Source organism: Peromyscus californicus, unplaced genomic scaffold (assembly GCF_007827085.1).
Source record: "Peromyscus californicus insignis strain IS unplaced genomic scaffold, ASM782708v3 Scaffold_3__1_contigs__length_106647218, whole genome shotgun sequence".
Taxonomy (NCBI): domain Eukaryota; kingdom Metazoa; phylum Chordata; class Mammalia; order Rodentia; family Cricetidae; genus Peromyscus; species Peromyscus californicus.
This window is the reverse complement of record NW_026294551.1, coordinates 46,598,665-46,620,840: the sequence shown is the minus strand read 5'-3', so window position 1 is coordinate 46,620,840 and position 22,176 is coordinate 46,598,665. Positions and strand designations below refer to the sequence as shown.

Below are 22,176 nucleotides of genomic sequence, written 5' to 3'. Positions count from 1 at the left end.
TCTCATGCCCAGCACCACACAAAAATAAATAAATAGATAGATAACTACATAAATAAGTAAGTAAATAAATAAAATCAAACTAAATGTTTAAGATGCTGGCTTATGATTTAGGCACATCCAGCATTCTGAACTGTATTTTTCAAATAAGAGCCTGATGGCCTGTGTCATCCAGATGTTCATCTGAGTGGGACCAGCCAGACCAGGGGAGGGCTACAGAACACTTTCTTTCATGCAAAGGGGTAAGCCAGCATAGAGTAAGCCTCTGTCATATCAAATATACCCCTGCGGGGGGAGTGTTAGGCATTTCCAAAACATCTCAGTTTGCTCCATATTTTTATTGCCCAGCAATTTTATTTCCCCCTCTGTAAAAACTACAATAGGCCATAAGTCTGGAACATTCTGCCATTCATTGTATACTTCCAAAAGCTAGAAATTGTTTGTATTGCCCAATAAGGACATTATTTTAAACAGATTTTAGTCTACAACAGAAACATGCCATGACAATGGAAATATTTTTTCAATAAATGACTTTCTGAACGTTATTTCTTCCCAGAAGGATCATCAAAACAACCCCCAAAAAGAAAACAAAGGATTCCCATATTTTTTTAAGGAAAAAGTACTAGCCATGCATATTCATACCCTAGCAGGCATATGAATCAAGTAGGGGCATAATAACTTGAAAAAACAGTTAAGATGCAAAGGCTTGCTTCTGTGTGGTTAGTGGGCTGATGTTTTCCCAGTGTTAAATTTACCAACTGTATTTCTTAAACTATATTTCAAACTTTAAATCTCACATCTGTGCCTTAACACTGCTTTGGGATGAATGATTTACTCAGGACATTTTGAGGTCAAATTATAAGCCTTTTGCTCTCACTAAGTCTAAATCATTTGTCTCAACATGATTCTGTACAAATAAAAGGAACACGTGGCATGTGTTACCACCGTCCCTGGAGGAACCTAAACGCCCCTGGAATAGCCCTTTCTCCTGTGCGCCCCATAAACTCAGACGCTCCTTGGAAAACGAAAGGGCCGGATTCATACATTGCATTAGCCACGCGAATAAAGCAAGGGCACGCCAAAACTTTTCCTGTTAGCACTCATTACAAAACGTCTTGAATTTGTTTGATTGAAACAGACGTCTTCACCCAACAGATAGATAACACTCTGAAACCCAAACTAATTTCATCTGCAAACCGGTGGGCCATTTGCTGTCTTGTCATTCATCGGTACCGATGGGATCAGTTCTGCATTTAATTCGAAGTATAGATGCAGCAAACGGCCCACCACGAAACTATGGCATCTACAAGGACGGGGCTGTTCTGGGCCTGGGAAGATCGCTGGACAGCCAGACAATGAAAAGCTCCCCGGTGGCCACTAACTCAGCCCAGGGGGCGGGGCGGGGGGCAAGGGAAGAAAGGGGGAAAGGATTGAGCTCCCCTTTCTCCTGAAGCCGCCGTCAGCAGCCGCCTCCGGGTCCCTGGCCATAGGGGAAGGGGCCCTAGGAAAGCAAGATTTCTCTGGGAAAGAAAGGAAACTTCCTGGTGTGGGCATTATGGGAAGGGGGCTAGTGCCCTCCCCCACACACTACAGGTATTTGCGAGGAGCCAAGTGGCTGGAGGAGGGTGGTGGTGGTCAGGGAGTGAGGAGGGCAGAGCACGGCCACCCCTATGCGACTCCCAACGCGTGGACCCGAGGGGTGTCAAACTTCCTAGCGTGGGCGCAGTCAGGCACTGGCACCTAGGAGTTGCCGCGAGCGCCCTAACCCGGCGGGGTCCCGGATAGGGCAAGAACGGGGAGCCAGCCAAGATAGAGAAGGCAGGCCTGAGGACAGCGGGTGGGGGCGGCGAGCAGCTGGCTCCCGGAGCGTGGAACGCGCCTGCAGGCCGGGGGCGCCGCCGGGCCCGCGCTACTCACCTTCCGGTGCTTCTCCTTGTAGGGCAGCGCCAGCCATGGCATGTCCCGCACGAAGTCCTGCCACTGTCGCTGGTCCTGGTCCGAGGACACGAAGACGATCTCCAGGCGGTGCGGGGGCTCTGGCTCAGCGGCCGCGCCCGCCCCAGCCCCGGCCCCCGGCCCGGCGGCCGTGTCCCCTCGCAGGCGGCCGTAGAAGGCGGCCAGGCTGGCGCTGAGCTGAGCGCAGGGGGCGCTCAGGCTGCACCCGAAGTAGAGCCCCAGCAGCGCGATGCCGCGGGCTCCCAGCGAGTGCACGTCCACCTCCTCGCCGCCGCCCGTCACCAGCTTGTCGCCCAGCAGCTCCTCCAGGAAGACCGACATCCTGGCCCACCGCAGCCCCAGCACGCGGGCGGGCGGGCGGGCGGGCAGGCAGGCTCACGGCTGCTACCCGGCTCGCTGGTCCGCGCGGCGGGCGGAGGCAGAGGCGGCGGCGGCAGCGGCGGCTGGGAGGCGAGCCCCGCCCACCGGGCCGCCCAGCCACGCCCCTCCCTAGCCACGCCCCCTCCGAGGTTGGCCCGCGCTGCGCAGGCAGGTCCGCAGCAGCTGGCGCCTTGGCGCGGGCCTCTGGCTGTGGCCAAAGTAAGAAACCTGACCCGAGTTCTACACCAGGACCAGAATACCCGGACCTAAAGCAGGAAAGGGTCCCCTGAACTGGCGCTTTCTGATGCTGCTGCACCCCTGCCCCTAATTCCTCTCACCTTCCACTTCTAAACCTTCTCCACACTGGATTCTGCACCGGTCTTTGCTCTCTTCCAGCCTCTCTTACTCCCTTCCCTACACTAACCCTTAAGCCATTTCAAACCCCAATGACCTCGTATAAAACTTGTAGGATTTAACGTCTTCACCGTCCAGTGTCACTGTATCAGGCCCGTCGTGCTCAGCAGTCATGTGTGTGTGTTGTGCTTGCTGCTGTAAGGAGACTGGTGGGCGCCACCTCTCTGTTTCATGTGCCAGGCCCAAGAGAGAGAATTCATAAATACTTGTGGGCTGATTGCAAGTCACAGTGTGGGATTTCAGTCCACAGGTCGCTGGAACCATTCCCCGATGGGAAATGGCTCTCTTCCATTTCCATTAATGTATGCAACAGATGGCGCAGCGTCTCCAAATCAGTGTTGGCTGCTCTCCTGACTCGGCTCCATAGCTTATCTCAGGTCTGCTGGTAGTTGAGAAAATTCTAAGGATTTTCCCCCCATGTTGAAAGATACTTTCCAATGCTTAGGAAGAACCTTGATAAAACAAATGGCTGTGTGGCAAGTCTCCTGACCTCCCATTACCACTACACACCGCACACAGGCCAAAATGTAAACCAACACACACACACACACACACACACACACACACACACACACACACACACACACACACACCATTGATGAGTATCAGCTCAGTTACCATGAACGTTTTAAAAAGAAAACCCAACCACCAGCCACCCTCCAAGGCTTTGGAAGTTATTTCTTTCGCATCTGCCGCCATCTAATGGAAGAATGAAAGAGAAAAACTCTTACCAGCACAGCACATAAGGTGTAAAAGATTAACACAGAAGAACTTTAATTGCCCACATTTCTTCCACTACAACACACACACACACACACACACACACACACACACACACACACCAACGTGCATGACACAAGAACACTTAAACTTCCGAACGTAACTTCAAGCTCTGGCACAAATGCCCCCAAGGTTCTCAATGTGTTCAAGGTAGAAGGAAGAATTGTGTAAATGGTCAAGTCCGTAACATGTCTTCACACAAACCAGTGAAAGTCATTAAGACAAAGCAGAGTGGCCTGGCAATCCCTACTACATACTGGAGCCAGAAACGGTGGCTTGTGCCTTTATTTCCAGCACTCAGGAGGCAGATCTTTGTGAGTTTGAAGCCGACCTGGTCTAAAATAGCCAGGGCTACACAGTAGTACCCTGCCTCAAAACACTAAATAAATATCATCTTATTCATGTGTACGTGTGCATGTGTCTGGTAGTATAGGGCATTGTGAGCCACCCCATGTTAATGTAGGGATCCAAACATGAATTCTCCAGGGCTCCTAACCACTGAGCCATCTCTCCAGCACCCCTAGAATCTTGTTTTTAAAACCTTAAATGGATGTAATTCCAGCTTTTTGGAGGTTAAAAGCAGGAGGATCCTAAATTCCAGGCTAGCCTGTGCTACATAGGGAGGTTCTGTTTCAAAATAAATCCTGTGGGTAAAAATGTTTTATCTTCCCACCTGAGTTATATTTGAAATGTTCCTGAGTGGGTATGTGGTTTCACATGTTTGAAAACATGTCAGGCCGGGTGGGTGGTGGCTCACGCCTTTAATCCCAGCACTCGGGAGGCAGAGCCAGGTGGATCTCTGTGAGTTTGAGGCCAGCCTGGGCTACCAAGTGAGTTCCAGGAAAGGCGCAAAGCTACACAGAGAAACCCTGTCTCAAAAAACAAAAAAAAAAAAAGAAAGAAAGAAAGCATGTCAGACAGATAGACATCTACACTCAGACAGACATCATCAAACAAATTCTAAAGACATGTGAAAGGAGGCCAGGCATGGTGGCGCACACCTTTAATCCCAGCACACGGGAGGCAGAAGCAGGCAGATCTCTGTGAATTCCAGGCCAGTCTGGTCTATGTAACAATTCCAGGCCAGCCAGAGATTCATAGTGAGACCCTGTTTCAAAAAACAAAATCTGAAAAGACTACCAACATTTGCATCTTATGCAAGCCAAAGAACAGAGTATTGGGAATAGAGGTAGGTGAAGAAGAACTCTAGGGGATTGGGGGAAATAGAGAAGTCATTATTGAGTGCTTAGCGTGGATAAGCTAGGTGCAAGGGTGATACGAAGAGGTGATTTGTTGAGCATTTTCCTTTCATTATTTTACAGGAAAGCAGTTTCCACTGGAGTGTGTCCAAGCCAGCATCTGGCACCTGGGAAAGTGAGAGTTCGAACATACTGCACGTGAAATATAAATACGATTTGGAGAATTGTTGGTGCAGCATACCTTGGTGAGAAGCCAAGGCTTGCAGCTGCCTTCCAAAGGGGTGTGGAAGGAGGGGATTTGCAATGAAAATTATTCCAAACTCATAATTCCAGCGGATGTTTCTTACGAGAAGCCCAACAAGACTTATTTGACTTCCTGTAAAGAATTAGCCAGTGTCCTTTGGCCTGTGGGAAGTGTCACTGTCTTCTGTATGGGGTATAGGAGACACACGTAAAGAAGCTGTCCTAGCCAGGATTCGACTAATTATACTACACAAGTTTTAAATTTTGTACCAAAGAACTACAACATGCCTGGATTTGTAAGGGATGTATACTAGTTTCTTTTGAAAAATTACAGTTGAGGAATATGATATTATTCAGAATAAGTATGTTTGTCACCTTTAAGATTCATAAATCTTCAAGGCCAAGGGGAAGCTCAGTGGTAGAGTAGCTGCATAGGATGCTAGAGAACCTAAGTTCAATTACGTAGTACTACAAAGATAAGATTCATAAATCAGGGCTGGCAAGATGGCTCAGCAGGTAAAGGTGCTTGCCATGTGTCTAGTTAAGATTTCTATTGCTGTGATAAAGCACCGTGACTAAAAGCTACTTGGAGGGGAAAGGGTTTATTTCCCCTACACTTCCACACATGATAGTCCACCATCAAAGGAAGTCAGGACAGGAACCTGGAGGCAGGAACTGATGCAGAGTCCATGGAGGGGTGTAATTCCAGCCTTTTGTAATTCCAGGCACCATCACATCCATCCATTTAAGGCTTTAAAAACAGGATTCTAGCTGGGCAGTGGTGGCGCATGCCTTTAATCCCAGCACTTGGGAGGCAGAGGCAGGCGGATCTTTGTGAGTTCGAGGCCAGCCTGGTCTGCAGAGCGAGATCCAGGAAAGAAAAACCCTGTCTCAAAAAACCTAAAAAAAAAAAAAAAGAAAGAAAGAAAGAAGAAACAGGATTCTAGGGGTGCTGGAGAGATGGCTCAGTGGTTAGAAGCCCTAGAGAATTCATGTTTGGATCCCTACATTAACATGGGGTGGCTCACAATGCCCTATACTACCAGACACATGAGTAAGACTTTCTTTCTTTCTTTCTTCCTTTCTTTCCTGCCTTGCTCCTCATGGCTTGCTCAGACTGCTTTCTTATAGCACTTGGGACCACCATCCCAGATGTGGCACCACCTACAGTAGCCTGGGCCCTCTCACATAGTTAAGAAAATGCACTACAGCCTGGCCTACAGGCCATTTTGTGGAGGCATTTTTCTCAGTTGAGAGTCCCTGTTCCCAAATGACTCTAGCATATATCAAGCTGACATAAAACTAACCAGCACACCATGCAAGCATAGACACCTGAGTTGGTCCCTGGAACCTATATAAAACTGGATGGAGAGAATTGGTGTGACAAAGTTGTCTTCTGACTTTCACATGCATGCCCACACACACACACACACACACAATCATACATGCACACATACATACAAACATACACACACATTTTTTTTTTTTGTTTTTTTCGAGACAGGGTTTCTCTGTGTAGCTTTGCGCCTTTCCTGGAACTCACTTGGTAGCCCAGGCTGGCCTCGAACTCACAGAGATCCGCCTGGCTCTGCCTCCCAAGTGCTGGGATTAAAGGCGTGCGCCACCACCGCCCAGCCACACACAGATGTTTTAAAAATAAAAATTTGGGGGCTAGAGAGAAGACTCAGAAGAGTACTTGCTGCTCTTCTAGAGGACTCAAGTTCAATTCCCAACATTGATGTGATTGATGGCTCATAACTGTCTATAACTCCATTTCCAAGGGATCTGATGCCCTCTTCTGGCCTTCTTGTGTACCAGGCACACAGGTGGTACACAGACATGCATACAGGCAAAACACCCATACACATAAAATAATTTTGGAAAATTAAAGATCCTGCCAGGCTGTGGTGGCTCAAGCCTTTAATCTCAACACTTAGGAGGCAGAGACAGACAAATCTCTGAGTTCGAGGCCAGCCTGGTTTACAGAGCAAGTTCTAGGAGAGCCGGGGCTACACAGAAAAACCCTGTCTTGAAAAGAAAAGAAAAAGAAAAGGAAAAAGAAAATTAAAGATCCATAAATCAGCATGGTGGCACAAACCTATAATTCCAGCACTTAGGAGGTCAAAGCAGGAGGATCCTGAGTTTAAGACCAGTAAGATCTTGTTTCAAAAAAATTTTTTTTTCTCAAGACAAGGTTTCTCTGTATAGCCCTGGCTGTCCCAGAACTTGCTTTAGAGACCAGGATGGCCTTGAACTAATCTAGATCCACCTGCCTGCCTCTGCCTCCAGAGTACTGGAACTAAAGATGTGCACCACCACGCCCCATTCAAAATTTTTTTTAGATGTTTCATATATCACAGTTCTTGGTCTTTAGGTATGCTAACACATGTGCACAATGATTGTATGTATATTTATTGCTCACTGGAAAGACTAGAAAAAGCTTAACTGTGTATCAATAAAGATGATTAAATTATGACACATTCATCGTTAGTGCCTTCTTTTATTGTTTTATTAATAAATAAAGCTTGAGAGTCAGATATTAGGGTATAAATCTGATAGAGCCACAGCAACGGAAAAAAAGATCAGTCACCCTTCTTTCCACCTTCCCAGATCAAAAGGGCCTTCGAATCTTTCCAAGCCCCTCCTTCTTCCTCTCTGTGCCTCTTACCTTCCTTCATCTGAGTTGGCCAGAAAATTGTAGTTTATTCCAGCCAGCTGAATGTGGACTCCACTCTCTGAATCAAAGTTCAACTCCATCGGTGGTCTCCGGACGACAATACAAACAAATCTCCCGAGACATTCATCATTTGAAATACAATTTGGTTACTGAAAAGAATTGATCCCTATTAGTCTGTGTTAGAGATGGGGAGGGGACTGATGTAGTGTAAGGAGCTGACCCCCTGGTCATAGGAGCTGAGCAGTCTTTGGCGATCTTCAGCCAGCCAGATGGAGACCCAAGAGAGCCAACGATGTAAGTTCCTCAGACTTGAAGTCCAAAGGTGATGCCCCAGATCCAAAATAGCAGAGTGAGTTCCCGTCCTCTGTCTTTTTGCCCCATTCAGGCTTCTACAGGAATGAATAAGATACACCCACATCTGGGAGGGTGCTAGCTTTCTTCAGTGCACCAATTCAAATATTAATCTCATCCAGGAATACCCAGAATCAAGTTGAACCAATAAGCTGGGAACTCCATGGCCTACTCAAATCATCCTGAGTCTTTTTTTTGAAACAAGGTCTTGCTCTGCAGCCTTGGTTAGCCTGGAACTTGATAAGTAGTCTAGGCTGGCCTTTAAACTCAGATCTTCCTGCCTCTGCCTCCCAAGTACTAGGATTAAAGAGTGTGCCTCCACACCCAGTGCCCTCTTCTAGCTTTCACAGGCATCCACACTTGCACACACACACACACACACACACACACACACACACACACACACACGGACTCCCGAGAAATTCTGGCACATAGGAAATCTGATCCAGGAATATTGGATCACCCACCAGAAACAGGCTAGAATCTAAGGATCTGTCACTGAGCAGCCCAGGAAACCTTCGTTCCCAATGAGGAAAACATGGGTCCACTGCTAAGGCCAGTGTCAGAAAGAAGATGTAGTAGGAGCAGCATTTTCTAACACTTGACTGAGATGCAAGAACAGCATCTAGCAAGAAATGAGTGTCAAAAAGTTCCAACTTTAAAAAAAGAAAGAAAGAAGAAAGAAAGGAAAAAAAGAATAAAACAAAGAAAAAAAGTTCCAACTTAGCTCTCTCACACTAAAGAACACAGAACATTGATGATTCTGAGTTGCCGGACAAGGGGCATACGCCTTTGATGCCAGCACTCGAGGCAGCAGATCTCTATGAGTTGGGGGCAAGTGTGGTCTACATAGCTACACAGTGAGACTCTGTCTCAAAAAGAAAACAAAAAACAAAGAAAACCCCAAGAATGATTCTGAGGGGGCTGGGGTTCAGTGGCTAAGAGCACTCGCTGCTCTTCTAGAGGACTCGAATGCAGTTCCCAGCACCCACATCAGATGCCTCACAACCACTTCGGACTCCAGTTCCAGAGGATCATTGATGATCGATCATTCTTCTGGCCTCTGTGGGCACCTTCACACACACACACACACACACACACACACACACACACACACACACACACACTGTGTAAATGTAACCAGGCTGACCCTAAACTCAGAGACCTGCCTGCCTCTACCTCTCTAGTGCTGGGATACCCAGCCAAAAACAAGGATGATTCTGACATATCATTTCTAAGTCTAATTAAGAATATGGAGCCAGGCCATGGTGGCACTCACCTTTAATCCTAGCACTTGGGAAGCAGAGGCAGGTGGATCTTTGTGAGTTCTAGGTCAGCCTGGTCTACAGAGCAAGTTCCAGGACAGCCAGAGCTTTTACACAAAGAAACCCTGCCTCAGGGGGCAAAAAAGCACATTGTGAGCATGGGAATGTTCCAGTAAGAGTTGGGCTTGGACTGAAGCATGTGTATTTTCTTGAACACAGACATAAAAACAACAAGGGACTAAAGATTTGTGTCATGGTACAGCAAAGAATCTGTAGTCGGATTTTTCTTTGGGCCGCCGGCTCACAAATAACGACATGGAGACTTCTTATTAATCATAAAAGCTTGGCCATTACCTTAGGCTGGTCCCACTAGCTCTTATAACAAATTAACCCATTTATATTCATTTATGCTCTGCCACTTGCCATTACCTCCTGTTTCCTCTCCCTGCCTCACTGGTGACTCTGCCTTTCTTCTTTCCAGAGTCCTCTCTGTCTCCAGAAGACCTGCCTAATCTTTCCTGCATACCTAATGGCCGGCCATTTCAGCTCTTTATTAAACCAATCGCAGTGACACATCTTCACACAGTGTAAAGAAATATTCTGCAAAAAAAAAAAAAAAAAAAAAAAAAAATCTGAAGCAGCAGATGCAATTACACCTGGGTGCTGAAAGATGTTTCTGTGGATGGGTTGAAGAGTCAAGCAGGAGGCAAGAGCCTCTCAGTCTATTGACCGAGAGATGACAGGGGATAACACGCTTCCCTGTCAATGAGTACCAAAGCAAAGGAGTGGACTCAGAAGACGGATGTGTGCATGTGCAATGCAATAAAAGGGTGATTCATCCAGATGGGCAATAGGAAGTGCAGGTATGGGAGTGTGTGTGTGTGTGTGTGTGTGTGTGTGTGTGTGTGTGTGTGTGTGTGAAAAGTGCTAACTTAGTTCACCTGTAGCTCCCAGGTAGTCTCTAGTGTCAGAGGACATTAATCAAAGCCCCTTAAATGAAAAATTATCCCACCAGGGGCTGGAGAGACGGCTCAGCAGTTGAGAGCACTGGCTGCTCTTCCGGAGTTTCTGGGTTCAGTTCTCAGGATCCACATGATGGTTCAGAACCATCTACATAACTCCAGTCCTAGGAGATCTGATGCCATCTTCTGGCCTCCAGGGTACTGCACGCACTTGGTGCACAGACGTACATTCAGATAAACACATATAGGCATACATTTAAAATAAATAAAATCTAAAAATCAAGTCACTTGTCCAATATTGACTGTCTATAACAAATCAGTCAGCTAAGCAGCACATACTTTCTACCAGCCGTAGGGCTTTTGGAACTTTCCATTGTTATCATATGCAACTCACACCCATATGCAATAGTCTGCACTCAGCTTGGACCTCCCCCTTCTCCTCCTCCTCTTCCCTCCCTCCCTCCCTCCCTCCCTCCCTCCCTCCCTCCCTCCCCCCCCTCTCTCTGAAGCGTGAACTCCATCTGTAGACCAGGCTGGCCTCACACTCAGAGATCCATCTGCTTCTGCCTCCTGAGTGCTGGGATTCATGGCGTGCGCCGCCACCGCTAGTCCAGCTTGGACCTTCTCCTTCCATCCCAACTTGAGCTCTTTGTTTCCCTTCTTGGCTTCAGCAGCGGACAGCACTGAAGTCTTACAGATCAACTAGGGGCTTACAGACAACAGGAAGACATAATTAGGCTTGCTCCTGATTCAGCACGTGACCTCTGAGCCACGACCTTGAGTCTTCTGACTGGAGAGTCATCAACTCAGTGTCATAATCTTCCCTGGAAAACTACCTCCTCTCTAACTTCCCTGGTCAACTCGGATCTATGGGGACAATCGTCTAACCCCGTATCCTTGTGGCCGGAACAGATATCTGCAGAGAAGGGCAGAACCTGACAGTTGCTGGGCTCACACCCATGTTAGCTGTCAGACAAAATCCCAGACGTCCCCAGGGAAGTAAACACGGGAAATAATTTCTTCCATTTAGAGTACCCTTGGAGGAGGCTCAAGTTTTCCATCAGATGAAATCCATCCCACTGTTGGATGGCGATGGGAGAAGGAGACAGCCGAGCAGTCTAACTGCTCCCTATCTGTGATCTTGGCTAAGGGTGGTTCTGTAAAAGACTTCCTCCCGTGTGAGCCTGCTCCATAGGGAGTTTCTCCATCTGATGGCTCGATTCTTCCTGACCCTTCCTTTGAGATTTTATTGTTGCACTTAAATGGATTTATTTATTTATTTATTTATTTATTTATTTATTTATTTATTTATTTATTTAGTGCTGGAGATTGAACCCATGGCCCAGGCATGATAGGCGAGGACTCTACACTCCTGGATTAGCTCTCTAGACTATTTTCTGTTCCCAAAGCCTACTATCCTGGGAGACTGCCTCAACTTCTCTCAGATCCAGCTTTGACTCTTTTTTGTTTGTTTGTTTTTTTCCTGACAGGGTTTCTCTGTGTAACAGCTCTGGCTGTCCTGGAAATCGCTCTGTAGACCAGGCTGGCCTCAAATTCACGGAGATCCACCTGGCTCTGCCTCCCGAGTGCTGGGATTAAAGGCGTGCGCCACCACCACCCGGCCCACTCTGACTCTTAACATCTTGGCATGAACTGGAGTCCCGACTCACGGTTGTTAAGACATGACTAAACACTAATCCATAAAGGATGGAGCCAGGAAGAACAACAGCAAAGTGTCAAAGTTGCTTATAAGAAGACTCTAAGAGCTGGGCGCTGGTGGCGCACGCCTTTAATCCCAGCACTCGGGAGGCAGAGCCAGGCGGATCTCTGTGAGTTCGAGGCCAGCCTGGTCTACAGAGCAGATCCAAAACAGGCTCCAGAGCTACACAGAGAACCCCTGTCTTGAAAAAACTAAACAAGGGGCTGGAGAGATGGCTCAGAGGTTAAGAGCACTGACTGCTCTTCCAGAGGTCCTGAGTTCAATTCCCAGCAACCACAAGGTGGCTCACAACCACCTGTAATGAGATCTGGTGCCCTCTTCTGGCCTGCAGTCATATATGCTGTATACATAATAAATAAATAAATCTTAAAAAAAAAAAAAGAAAAAACTAAACAAAAAAAAAAAAGAGAAGAAGAAGAAGAAGAAGAAGAAGAAGACTGCAAGAGCAACTGGAGAGGCTGCCACAAAGTCGGAGAGAAGGCTCAATCAGAACTGCAGAAGTCAGGCCGAGAGATGGCTCAGCAGTGAAGAGGACTTGCTGTTTGCTCTTCCAGACCACCAAAGTCAGTTCCCAGCCCGAATCTGGTGGCTTACAACCCCCGGCTCACAGGCACCTGAATTCCAGCTCCAGAGGACCTGGTACTCTTTTCTGGCTTCCATGGGCACCTGCACACACACACACACACACACACACACACACACACACACACACACACACACACCGTAATCTTTAAAAAGTACTGACAAAGCATCAAAGGAGAGAGAGGGGGTCAACGTGTCACAGGCAGCTGACAAGTTTAGGAAAACAATTTGATGACTAAGAAACCACTGGAAACGTCAGACTTAGCTTAGTGGCCTGGTGGGGTCAGAAGCAAGAAGAACGTGGAGGGTTTGAGACACCAAAGATGCATCTGTAATCACTTCCGTTTTCATGAGGGTTTCTCTTAGCTAAGACAGAGAAATCAATTGTCAGAGGTGCAGCGTAGTTTTGCATGGATCTGAATCACAACTACCACACTCCCCAATTATCTATTTATTTTGTTTTTTCAAAACGAGGTTTCTCTGTGTAGCACCGGCGGTCCTGGAACTCGCTCTGTAGACCAGGCTGGCTTCGAACTCACAGATCTGCCTGCCTCTGTTGGGATTACATGTGCCACCACCACCCAGCTCCTTTGTTGGCCCCTTCTTTCTCCTCAAAGGCTTATCTATATAATAAAATGTCTATTGAATACCTTTATGCCATGTTTCAACTTTTACTTACAAAGCACATACCAACCAGCCTGTAGTCCTAGCTACTGAGGTAGCCAGATCACTGCAGCTTGGCGGGGCAACAAAGAGGGCACGCATGCCCCCTGCTGGATGCTCAACAAACTGCATTCTAGCAGGAGCCCGGCCTTTCTTCATCCGCTACTCTGAAGAGCTTCTGAGGAAGCAGCCGGGCGAGCGCGCGCACAGCTTTCTGGGAGAGTAGTTACACTTTTGAGTTAGAACTACAAATCCCGGCGTGCACCGCACTGGAGCGACCTAGTTGAGGGGGAGCTCTGGAGACCCTGAATCTTGTTTGTCAGTGCTTTTAGCAATGCCTTACAAACTTGACTCAGTGTTTGCAAGCGGCTTTGGGGAAACACCATAGCTTCCTCGACGCTGGTGCACAGGCCGACTTTTGCTTTTTGCAGCTTCCTAACTGTGGCGAATCTGCCGCTGCGTCACGATGGCTGAACACCTAGGGAAGCATGTGGAATCGGCTGTGGGAAGTACGACGCGAAAGGTTCTAAGGCCCCTACGGTCATGGCGGCGGCCGCCCCCAAGGCCGGGGCTTCAGCTCCCGAGGCGGCGGGTTCCGCCGAAGCTCCTCTGCAGTACAGCCTTCTTCTGCAGTACCTGGTGGGCGACAAGCGTCAGCCCCGGCTCCTGGAGCCCGGCAGCCTGGGCGGGATCCCGAGTCCCTCCAAGAGCGAGGAGCAGAAGATGATCGAGAGGGCGATGGAAAGCTGCGCCTTCAAGGCAGTGCTAGCCTGCGTGGGAGGTGAGGCGAGGCTCGTGGGACCCCTGGGAGGCTGAGGACTTGGAGGGCTTTGGGGTTCCTTGCTAAGTAAGACCACGCGCCCGGGAGGCGAAGGACCCTTGGGTCTCGACCTCGATTGCTCCCCGACAATTCTCTCTTAACATTCATGGTTGGGAGTTCGAACGGAGAATCAGAACTACGGTCAGAGCCTGCAGATTGTTAAGTAGATGCTTTCGTTCATTCGTGTATTCATCCAAAAAGCTGTTACTACGCAACTGTCGTGTGCCAGGCTGTGGATCGGGATGAGAGTGACAAGAGCCTTGATAGAGAATTTCTAGGAGCCGGGCAGAAGAGTGCAGCAGACGCATAGGGAAGTGCCAAGGCAAAGGTCCTCAAGTCAGAAGTTTGAAGTTAATCCCAGCCCTCGGGAGGCGGGGGGGGGGGGGGGGGGGGGGGGGGGGGGGGGGGGGGGGGGGCAGATGGATCTCTGTGAGTTCGAGGCTAGCCTGGTCTACAGAGAGAGTTCCAGGACAGCCAGCCCTACGTAGAGAGAATCTGTCTCAAAACAAAACAAAACAAAAAACCCAAACACCACCAACAAAAAAACAACAAATGAAAAACTATGAAGGCCAGTGTGATTAGACAGTTGAGATGCGGTACGATGGGACAATACAAAAAACCCAAACAAACACAAATTAACCTTTGAGGATTTGAGCATGTACAGCACACTTCCAGTGTACAGATAAAGGTTGACTGTATTTGTAGATAAATTTAAATTTCATTGGGAATGAAAAACATTTAAGAAATGCAAATTGCAGGAGTTCAGGTCTTAAAAAGTGGGGGTGAAGAGGCAGTCAGCTCTCAGAGTTCCAGGCCAGCGTAGTCTGTATAGTGAATTCCAGGACAGCCAGGATTACATAATAGAAACACTGTCTTGAAAACAAAAAACAAAAAACCGACCAAAGAAACAAAAAGCAAATCTTAAATGTAGTAGAGAGAAGAGAGAGTTTTGGAGCTGGAGTGATTAGAAAACAAGCAATTTTGGGAGGGGAGGTGGTGTCTAGTTTCTTTGACCTTACATTGATCTTCAGGTGATGAGAAGACATCTGTGCAGAAATGGCTAGGGAGAAAGTGCAGTTGGTAAAGTGCTTGTCACGAAAGCATGGAGATCTGAGTTCAATACCCAGCATCCCCATAAAAAGCCAGGTATGGCTGAGTGAGGTGGCCCAGGCCTCTAATCCCAGCACTAGACAGGCAGGTGGATCTGAGCTTGAGGCCACTTGGCCTACATAGCAAGCTCCAGGAGAGCCTACATAGTCTGTGTCTCAAATACATAAATAAATAGATAAATAAATGTCAGTTATGCCTGAAAATGCCTTGTAACCTATCAATGGGAAGACAGGCAGGCAGTTCTTAGGGTTCAGTTACCAGTCAGCCAAGCATAATCAGTTAGTTCTGGGTCCATTGAGAGATCCTCTTTAAAAAAGAAAAAAGTGGCTGGAGGTGGTTTTGTTTGTTTTGTTTTGTTTTTCGAGACAGGATTTGTCTGTGTAGTTTTGGTCCCTGTCCTGGATCTTGCTCTGTAGACCAAGCTGGCCTTGAACTCACAGAGATCCGCCTGGCTCTACCTCTCTGCTGGGATTAAAGGTGTGCACCACCACACCCAGCACCCGGACGACAGAGGCAGGCAGATCTCTGTGAGTTTGAGGCTAGCCTGGTCTACAGAGCAAATTCCAGGACAACTAGGGTTGTTACACAGAGAAACCCTGTCTTGAAAAAAAAAAAAAATAAAAAAATAAAGGTGTATGGTTCCTGAAGAGTGACACCCTAGAATTGACCTCTGGCCTACACCCACATATACACAAAGAAATGTCCAAGGCTTGCACAAGTCATCTGTTGATAGCAACCCAGGATTTCCTGTATACTAGCCATGAGACTCTGGAGACAGTTCTACTCAACCTTTCTAAGCTTTGGTTTGGAGAGCACAGCTGGGTGGTACACACTTGTTTAATTCAAGCACTTGGGAGGCAGAGGCAGGTGGATCTCTTGACTTTGAGATAGCCTGTTCTACAATAGCAAGTTCCAGGCCAATCAGAATTGCATAGTGAGACCCTGTCTCAAACAAACAAAAAAGCCAGAAAGAGAGAGCAGTAACATCTACCTCACAAGTTATTGTGAAAAATAGAGTATTCTAGAATATGTGGTAATGACTAAGTGACTGTTAGGAATGTAGGCATGGTCAAGGGAATGATATACAAAGTTGGTAGCTGAACTTGAGGGTGGCTGGTCTACAGAGGAACAGAGGGTTAAAGCTGAAAGGCTGAAAAAATGAAGGAGGAAGAAATCCTCGAGGAGTCAGTCAGTGGGGGATAGACTCCGATTGTGACTGTGGAGGGAGCAGGATCGAGATTGAATAGCCAGAGGCCAGAAAGGCCACCTTCAAGTATCATCCCAAAACGGTAGTCCAGATGTGCAAGACAATCTTATCTCTGCTTGTTTCTAGGATTTGTCTTGGGAGGTGCATTTGGGGTCTTTACTGCCGGCATTGATACGAATGTAGGCTTTGACCCTAAGGACCCTTACCGGACACCAACCGCCAAAGAAGTTCTGAAAGACATGGGACAAAGAGGAATGTCCTACGCCAAAAATTTTGCCATTGTGGGCGCCATGTTTTCGTGTACTGAGTGTTTGGTAGAATCTGTAAGTGCCTCTTGCTTTCTAAGAAATCCTTGTCTGTTTTTCAAGTCATGGTTTCTTTGTGTAGTCCTGGCTGTCCTGGATCTCGCTCTGTAGACCAGGCTGGCCTGGAACGCACAGAGATCTGCCTGTCTCTGACTCAAAGGCGTGTGCCACCACCGCCTGATGTTGTTGGTTTTTGCTATTTTTGGGGGCCCGCCACCCAGCTCCCAAATCACACACACGGAGGCTTATTCTTATTTATAAATGCGTGGGCTTAGCTTGGCTTGTTTCTTGCCAGCTTTCCTTAACCTGTCTGTCTTTTGCCTCTGGGCTTTTCCTGTTCTCTTCTATATCTTACTCTTATTCCATGGCTTGCTGTGTAGCTGGGTGGCTGATCCCTGTAGTCTTCCTCCTTCTCTGGCTACTTCCTTCTCCTCCCAGGTTTCTCTTTCTATATATTCTCTCTGCTAGTCCCGCCTGTCCTTTCTCCTGCCTTGCTATTGGCTGTTCAGCTCTTTATTAGACCAATCAAGTGTTCCAGACAGGCACAGTAACACAACTTCACTGAGTTAAACAAATGCAACATAAACAAAAGTAACACACCTTAAAATAATATTCTACGGGTTGGGGATTTAGCTCAGTGGTAGAGCGCTTGCCTAGCAAGTGCAAGGCCCTGGGTTCGATCCTCAGCTCAGAAAAAAAAAAATTCTACAGAAGCCTGGCTCTTCTTTTAAAACCAATCCTCTTTGTAAAAAATTTAGATTAAAAAGTGTGTGTGTGTGTGTGTGTGTGTGTATAAATGGGTATTTTGCCTGCATGTATGTATGTGCACTGTGTGCCTGCCTGGTGCTTGAGGATGGCAGAGGAAGATATTTAATCCCTTGGGACTGGAGTTACAGGCAGTTGTTAGATTTGGATCCTGAGAATTGAGCCAGGGTCTTTCTGGAAGAGCAACCAGTGCTCTTTACTACTGAGCCATCTCTCCAGGCCTCTTCCCACCCCTACCCCCCTCCCCATGTCCCCACCCCTGGTTTTTGAGACAGGCTCTTACAATGTAACCCTGGTTGGCTTGGAACACCTGCTCCTGCCTCCTGAGTGCTGGGATTAAAGGTGCATGCTATCACTCCCAGCCCATCACACAACTTTTAAAAGAGCAATGTTCTTAGTGTTCTTCCTGGAATGCAGAATAGAAATGTCAAGCCTTAGTTAGATGGGGTCTGAAGCAGGAGCATGAGATCTGGGCCAGCCTGAGCTACATAGGAAGACTGCCTCAAAACAAACATTTAGACATATCAAATTTTGATCTAGATTAGTCCCTAATGTGAACTTTTTACATATTTATAATATAGGTTTTGCTTTTTTTTTTTAAATCTTCTATAGGCAAAAAGTGATTTTATTTATTTGGTGCTGGGGATTGAACTTGGGGCTTTATGCATAGTAGGCAAGTGCTCTACCACTGGGCCACATCACCAACTCAGGTAATTGTAGTTAATGATTTAAAATTAAACTGGAGAATGTAAGAACTCTTGCTTATTTCCCAAATGCTAGACTTGTCTTCAGCCCTCTGGCGCCACCTGCAGGAAGCGTGTATAAGCACACACAAATTTTAGGAACTGCCCTTTGGAAATAAGGGTTTCCTTTGCCTAGGACTAACCTAGGCAGTTGGAAGCCCTGTGTTTTCTCCCGCCGTCGTCTGGCTGGCTCTAACCAGCATCTCTCCACCCACAGTACCGGGGGAAGTCGGACTGGAAGAACAGCGTCATCAGTGGCTGCATCACTGGCGGAGCCATTGGTTTCAGAGGTTAGTAAACAGCTCTCAGTGGCTTGCTTTTGTGGTCTGGACAACGTGCTGATGTTGACATTTCCCAACATGAGTGTTCCAAGGATGCTTGATAGTCTTCCCTCTGACAAATAAATCCTGGCTGCTTCTATGTTGACTCGGCTCTGGAAACTTGCTTATATCTCCATCTACGTTAGGCTTCCTCATCCTTGGCACTCTAGAGATTTTGGACCAGATACAATCTTTTTCTTTTTAAAAACTATGTACTTTTATTTGTATGGATGTTTTGCCTACATGTATATGTCTGTGTACCACATGTGTGCCTGGTGCCATAGGAAGGCATCAGGTCCCCTGGACTGGAATTACAGATATTTGTGAGTCATGTGGCTGGTGGGAACCAGACCCGGGTCCTCTACAAGAGGAACAAGTACTCTTTGAACTGCTGAGCCATCTCTTCAGCCCCCCAGGTAAATCTTTGCTGGTGTGTGGAATGGGATCATGCATATTGTAGGCTGTTTGGCCAAATGCTCATAGCTTTTTAGGATGGGGACTTTTGCTGTTATCAAAAGCCACCCAAGGGTGGGAAAATTACCCATAATTAACCATAGAGCTATATCTTGCCTAGAAAAAGAGCTTCCATATTGAATGTGTGAGACGATGTTCTCATGGTAATTGGTGTGTTGGCATGTAGGGTAGTACAGAAGCCTAGTAAGTCACTCAGCCCTGAGCAGTCCCCTTGTCCACACCTGCAGGCTGTGCTGAGACTCATTTCCTGGCATCTCAAGTGTCTGAACATTTTTTTCCCTTAATTTTATACTGTTGTCAGGGTTTTGTTTGGTTTACAGTTCTGGGAACCAGGCCCCAGTCCTGGTAAACACTAAGCCTAAGTTCTGGTACTGAGCTACAGCCCCAGCCCCAGTGGCCAGTTTTAATTTTGTATATAAATTTTAATAGCTGTGTCTTTCTGCAGTTGGGGAGTCTTAGATTTCTACTAATTGAAAGCTAAGTGCACACTGGGCATGATGATACAAGCATGTAAGCCTACCACTAAGGAGATCTTGCCTCAAAAAACCAAAGGGGCTGGTTGGAGAAGTGGTTATGAGCATGCACGATTCTTGGGAGAGTTCAGTTCCCCACACCCTCACAGCTACCTGCAACTGTAGCTTCAGAGGATCTGACACCCCTCTGGCTTCCTCAGGCACCCATGTACACATGGCATTCATTCACTCACACACACATACACATTAAAAAAACAAAATAAATTTAAAACACAAGGGAGACGGACGACAGGAAAGCCAAGTGCAGACATCCTCAGAATGTTAGATTATCAGCTAGAAAGAAGCCAGCCCTCACCTCCTCCCTGTTCCAGTGTGGAGCATTGGCCTCAAGGACTTGACCTTTCCTAGAAGCAGCATGTATTGCTGGGCCACTCTCCATCACTCACAGTTTGACTTGGTGGAAGCAGAAGCCTCTCATCTTCTGAGAACCAGTGATGAGCCGACATGAAAGCTGGCTCCTCACAGCCAGGCTTGGTGGGCAGAGCGGCTTCTCTTCTGGTCTTCTGTAGTGTAGTTTTTCAGGGCTGTGAGCTCAGCTCCCCCCAGGATTGCTTTGATCACCTTCCCAGGAATTTATTCCATAAACAGATCAGGGTGTAAGGCCATATGCTTTCATGTGATTCCAAGGGCCGCTTCCCTTAACCAGTTTCTGGACTGTGAGGGCCCAGTTCCATACAACTGGACACAGTAATCGTTTGGAATGAGAAGAGCTAAGCAAATGTCTAGTTAAATGAAGCCCAGTGGTTTGGATGGGATATGTTGCTTCATTGAAATCTTAACAAGGCACTATGAGTTTGAATGATTGAACATGCTTAAGTTGGTTTCCTTGCATCTCGGATGCAGACTTTTTGCAAGTCCAGTCCAGTCCAGCGCCTGTTACTTCAGTAATACCGCTTGTGTTTGCTTTGCAGCTGGTGTGAAGGCCGGCGCCATAGGTTGTGGGGGCTTTGCCGCTTTCTCTGCTGCAATCGATTATTACCTACGCTGAAAGAAACGGCCTGAGAGGAAGCAAGATGCCGTCCGCCTTCAGAGCTGGTTTTTGGAGCAGTTTCCACACACTTGGCATTGCCTCAGGAGAGAAGCCAATTGTTTCCCGCTACAGTTGGTGGTGTGAGGGAACCACCTCGCTGTCCTCTGCCTCCAGCCATTGGATCAGCCATACTTTTCTACTTCTGAATTCCAGCCAGGTTTTCCAGGGTAGATGGTCTGTCTCCTTGCAGTAAAAAGATCAGGAGGCAGTGTGTTGACTGTTAAGAACTGAGCTCAGTCCTGACGTCACTCAGCTCTCCAGCTGTGAACAGGGAAGTGGCAGGATGTTTGCCCATAGCCAGGAAACTCTTTTGCCTTGCAACGTTGTGCAAGCATTCATCTGAATACCAGGGCAAGGCAAAGTAAACTTATACCATCCAGGCAAGTATGTTATTTCAGTTAGTGTCTTTGCTGTCCTTGTTAAAAATATGTACGTGGGGGCTGGTGAGATGGCTCAGTGGCTTATAGCACTGGTTGCTCTTCCAGAGGTCCCAGGTTCAGTTCCCAGCACCCACATGGTGGCTCGGGGATTCAAGGCCCTCTTCTGACCTCTGAGGGCACCAGACACCACTGCACGGACATTCATGCAGGCAGCATACTCAGTTTTGTTTTCTGTTTTAAAGAGCAGATGCACTGTTAGTTATTTTTCAGATTTATTTCACATCTTCCACAAATGATGCCAGGTGGCCCGAAGAGTGACAGTTCAATGGAACAGTTGGGAAATCTCCGAAGAACTCTGGGGGTGCTAGGCTCAGGGATTGTGGAATCTGTACCTTTATCGCCACAGTTGCTCCCTCAGCTAGGCCTTGCCCCAGCAGCACAGTCTAGCTAGCCCTGTTCTCAGATGCACTGAATATGCTGGTAACTCTGCCGCCTCCTTAGAGAGAGAACCCCATTGGGCTGGCCGATGGTCACGCATGCAGCTTGCTGAACCAGTGGTCTCAGGCCCCAGCCCAGTTTCAAGATACATGCGTACTTGCTTTGGTTAGCCTGCTGGCTCAATCATACGGGAACTTTTGAAGGCTTGCTCACCATCACCCTTGTTCTCCAGGAAGTTCTTTGGCTTTTAGAGTTTTTTATTTCAGCAGTTGAGCTGAGTTATAGCATGGCAGAAAACTAGCCTTTTAATGTTGGGGCTGTGCCACTGGACCAAAGTGTAGTGTGTGGGTGAAGATGGACTGGATGGACCCAGTCCTGCCCTCCTGTCAGCTCCGCAGGAGGCTCGGCAAGGCCTGGGACTGGCCGCCTTCAGTCAGCCTTCAGTCTTTTTCCCTGCTCTGTACTAGCCCTTCCACTTTTTCTTTGCTTCTTCCTCATCTCTACTCATCCTCAAGCAGAATTCAAAGACTAACTTCCACATTAGTCATTTGAGTGTGTATTTGTATGTGAGTGATGATATCAAACCCAGAGTAACACCTTTCTGCTATATCTTTGGACTGGCTGCATGTTAGTGCATAGGGCTCATGTTCTCTCTGCTGGATCCTTTCCACATTCATTCATTTGCTGAGGAAAGAACCCAAGGCTTAGCAGGGCAGTGGTGCATGCCTTTAATCCCAGCACTCGAGAGACAGAGGGGCAGATCTCTTCAGTTTGAGGCCAGTCTAGTCTACAGAGAAAATTCCAGGATAGCCAGAGCTACATAGTGAGACCCTGTCTTGAAAAACAAAAAAGAAAAACCCAAGGCTTCATACATGCTAGGCA

The 22,176-nt window shown here is 47.4% G+C and overlaps 2 protein-coding genes across 3 annotated transcripts in view; one reads left to right on the top strand and one right to left on the bottom strand.

The window, feature by feature from the left end:
- Nxn (nucleoredoxin) overlaps positions 1–20,324 on the bottom strand; it is a 160,858-nt gene extending 140,534 nt beyond the window's left edge. The window contains exon 1 of one of the 2 annotated variants that reach the window (XM_052756005.1): positions 19,742–20,324. In XM_052756005.1, the coding sequence (XP_052611965.1) occupies positions 19,742–19,825 (84 nt within the window). In that variant the 5' untranslated portion in view covers positions 19,826–20,324. Of the gene's footprint in view, positions 1–1,914; positions 2,329–19,741 lie in introns of those variants that run through there. The other variant, XM_052756003.1, reaches the window with a different exon arrangement.
- Positions 13,502–21,837, top strand: Timm22 (translocase of inner mitochondrial membrane 22). Its single transcript, XM_052756007.1, has 4 exons — positions 13,502–13,950; positions 16,433–16,629; positions 18,337–18,409; positions 20,358–21,837. Exons 1-4 carry the CDS (start codon positions 13,713–13,715, stop codon positions 20,432–20,434), a joined length of 585 nt encoding a protein of 194 aa, XP_052611967.1. The 5' UTR covers positions 13,502–13,712; the 3' UTR covers positions 20,435–21,837.
- The last annotated feature ends 339 nt before the right edge of the window (positions 21,838–22,176 follow it).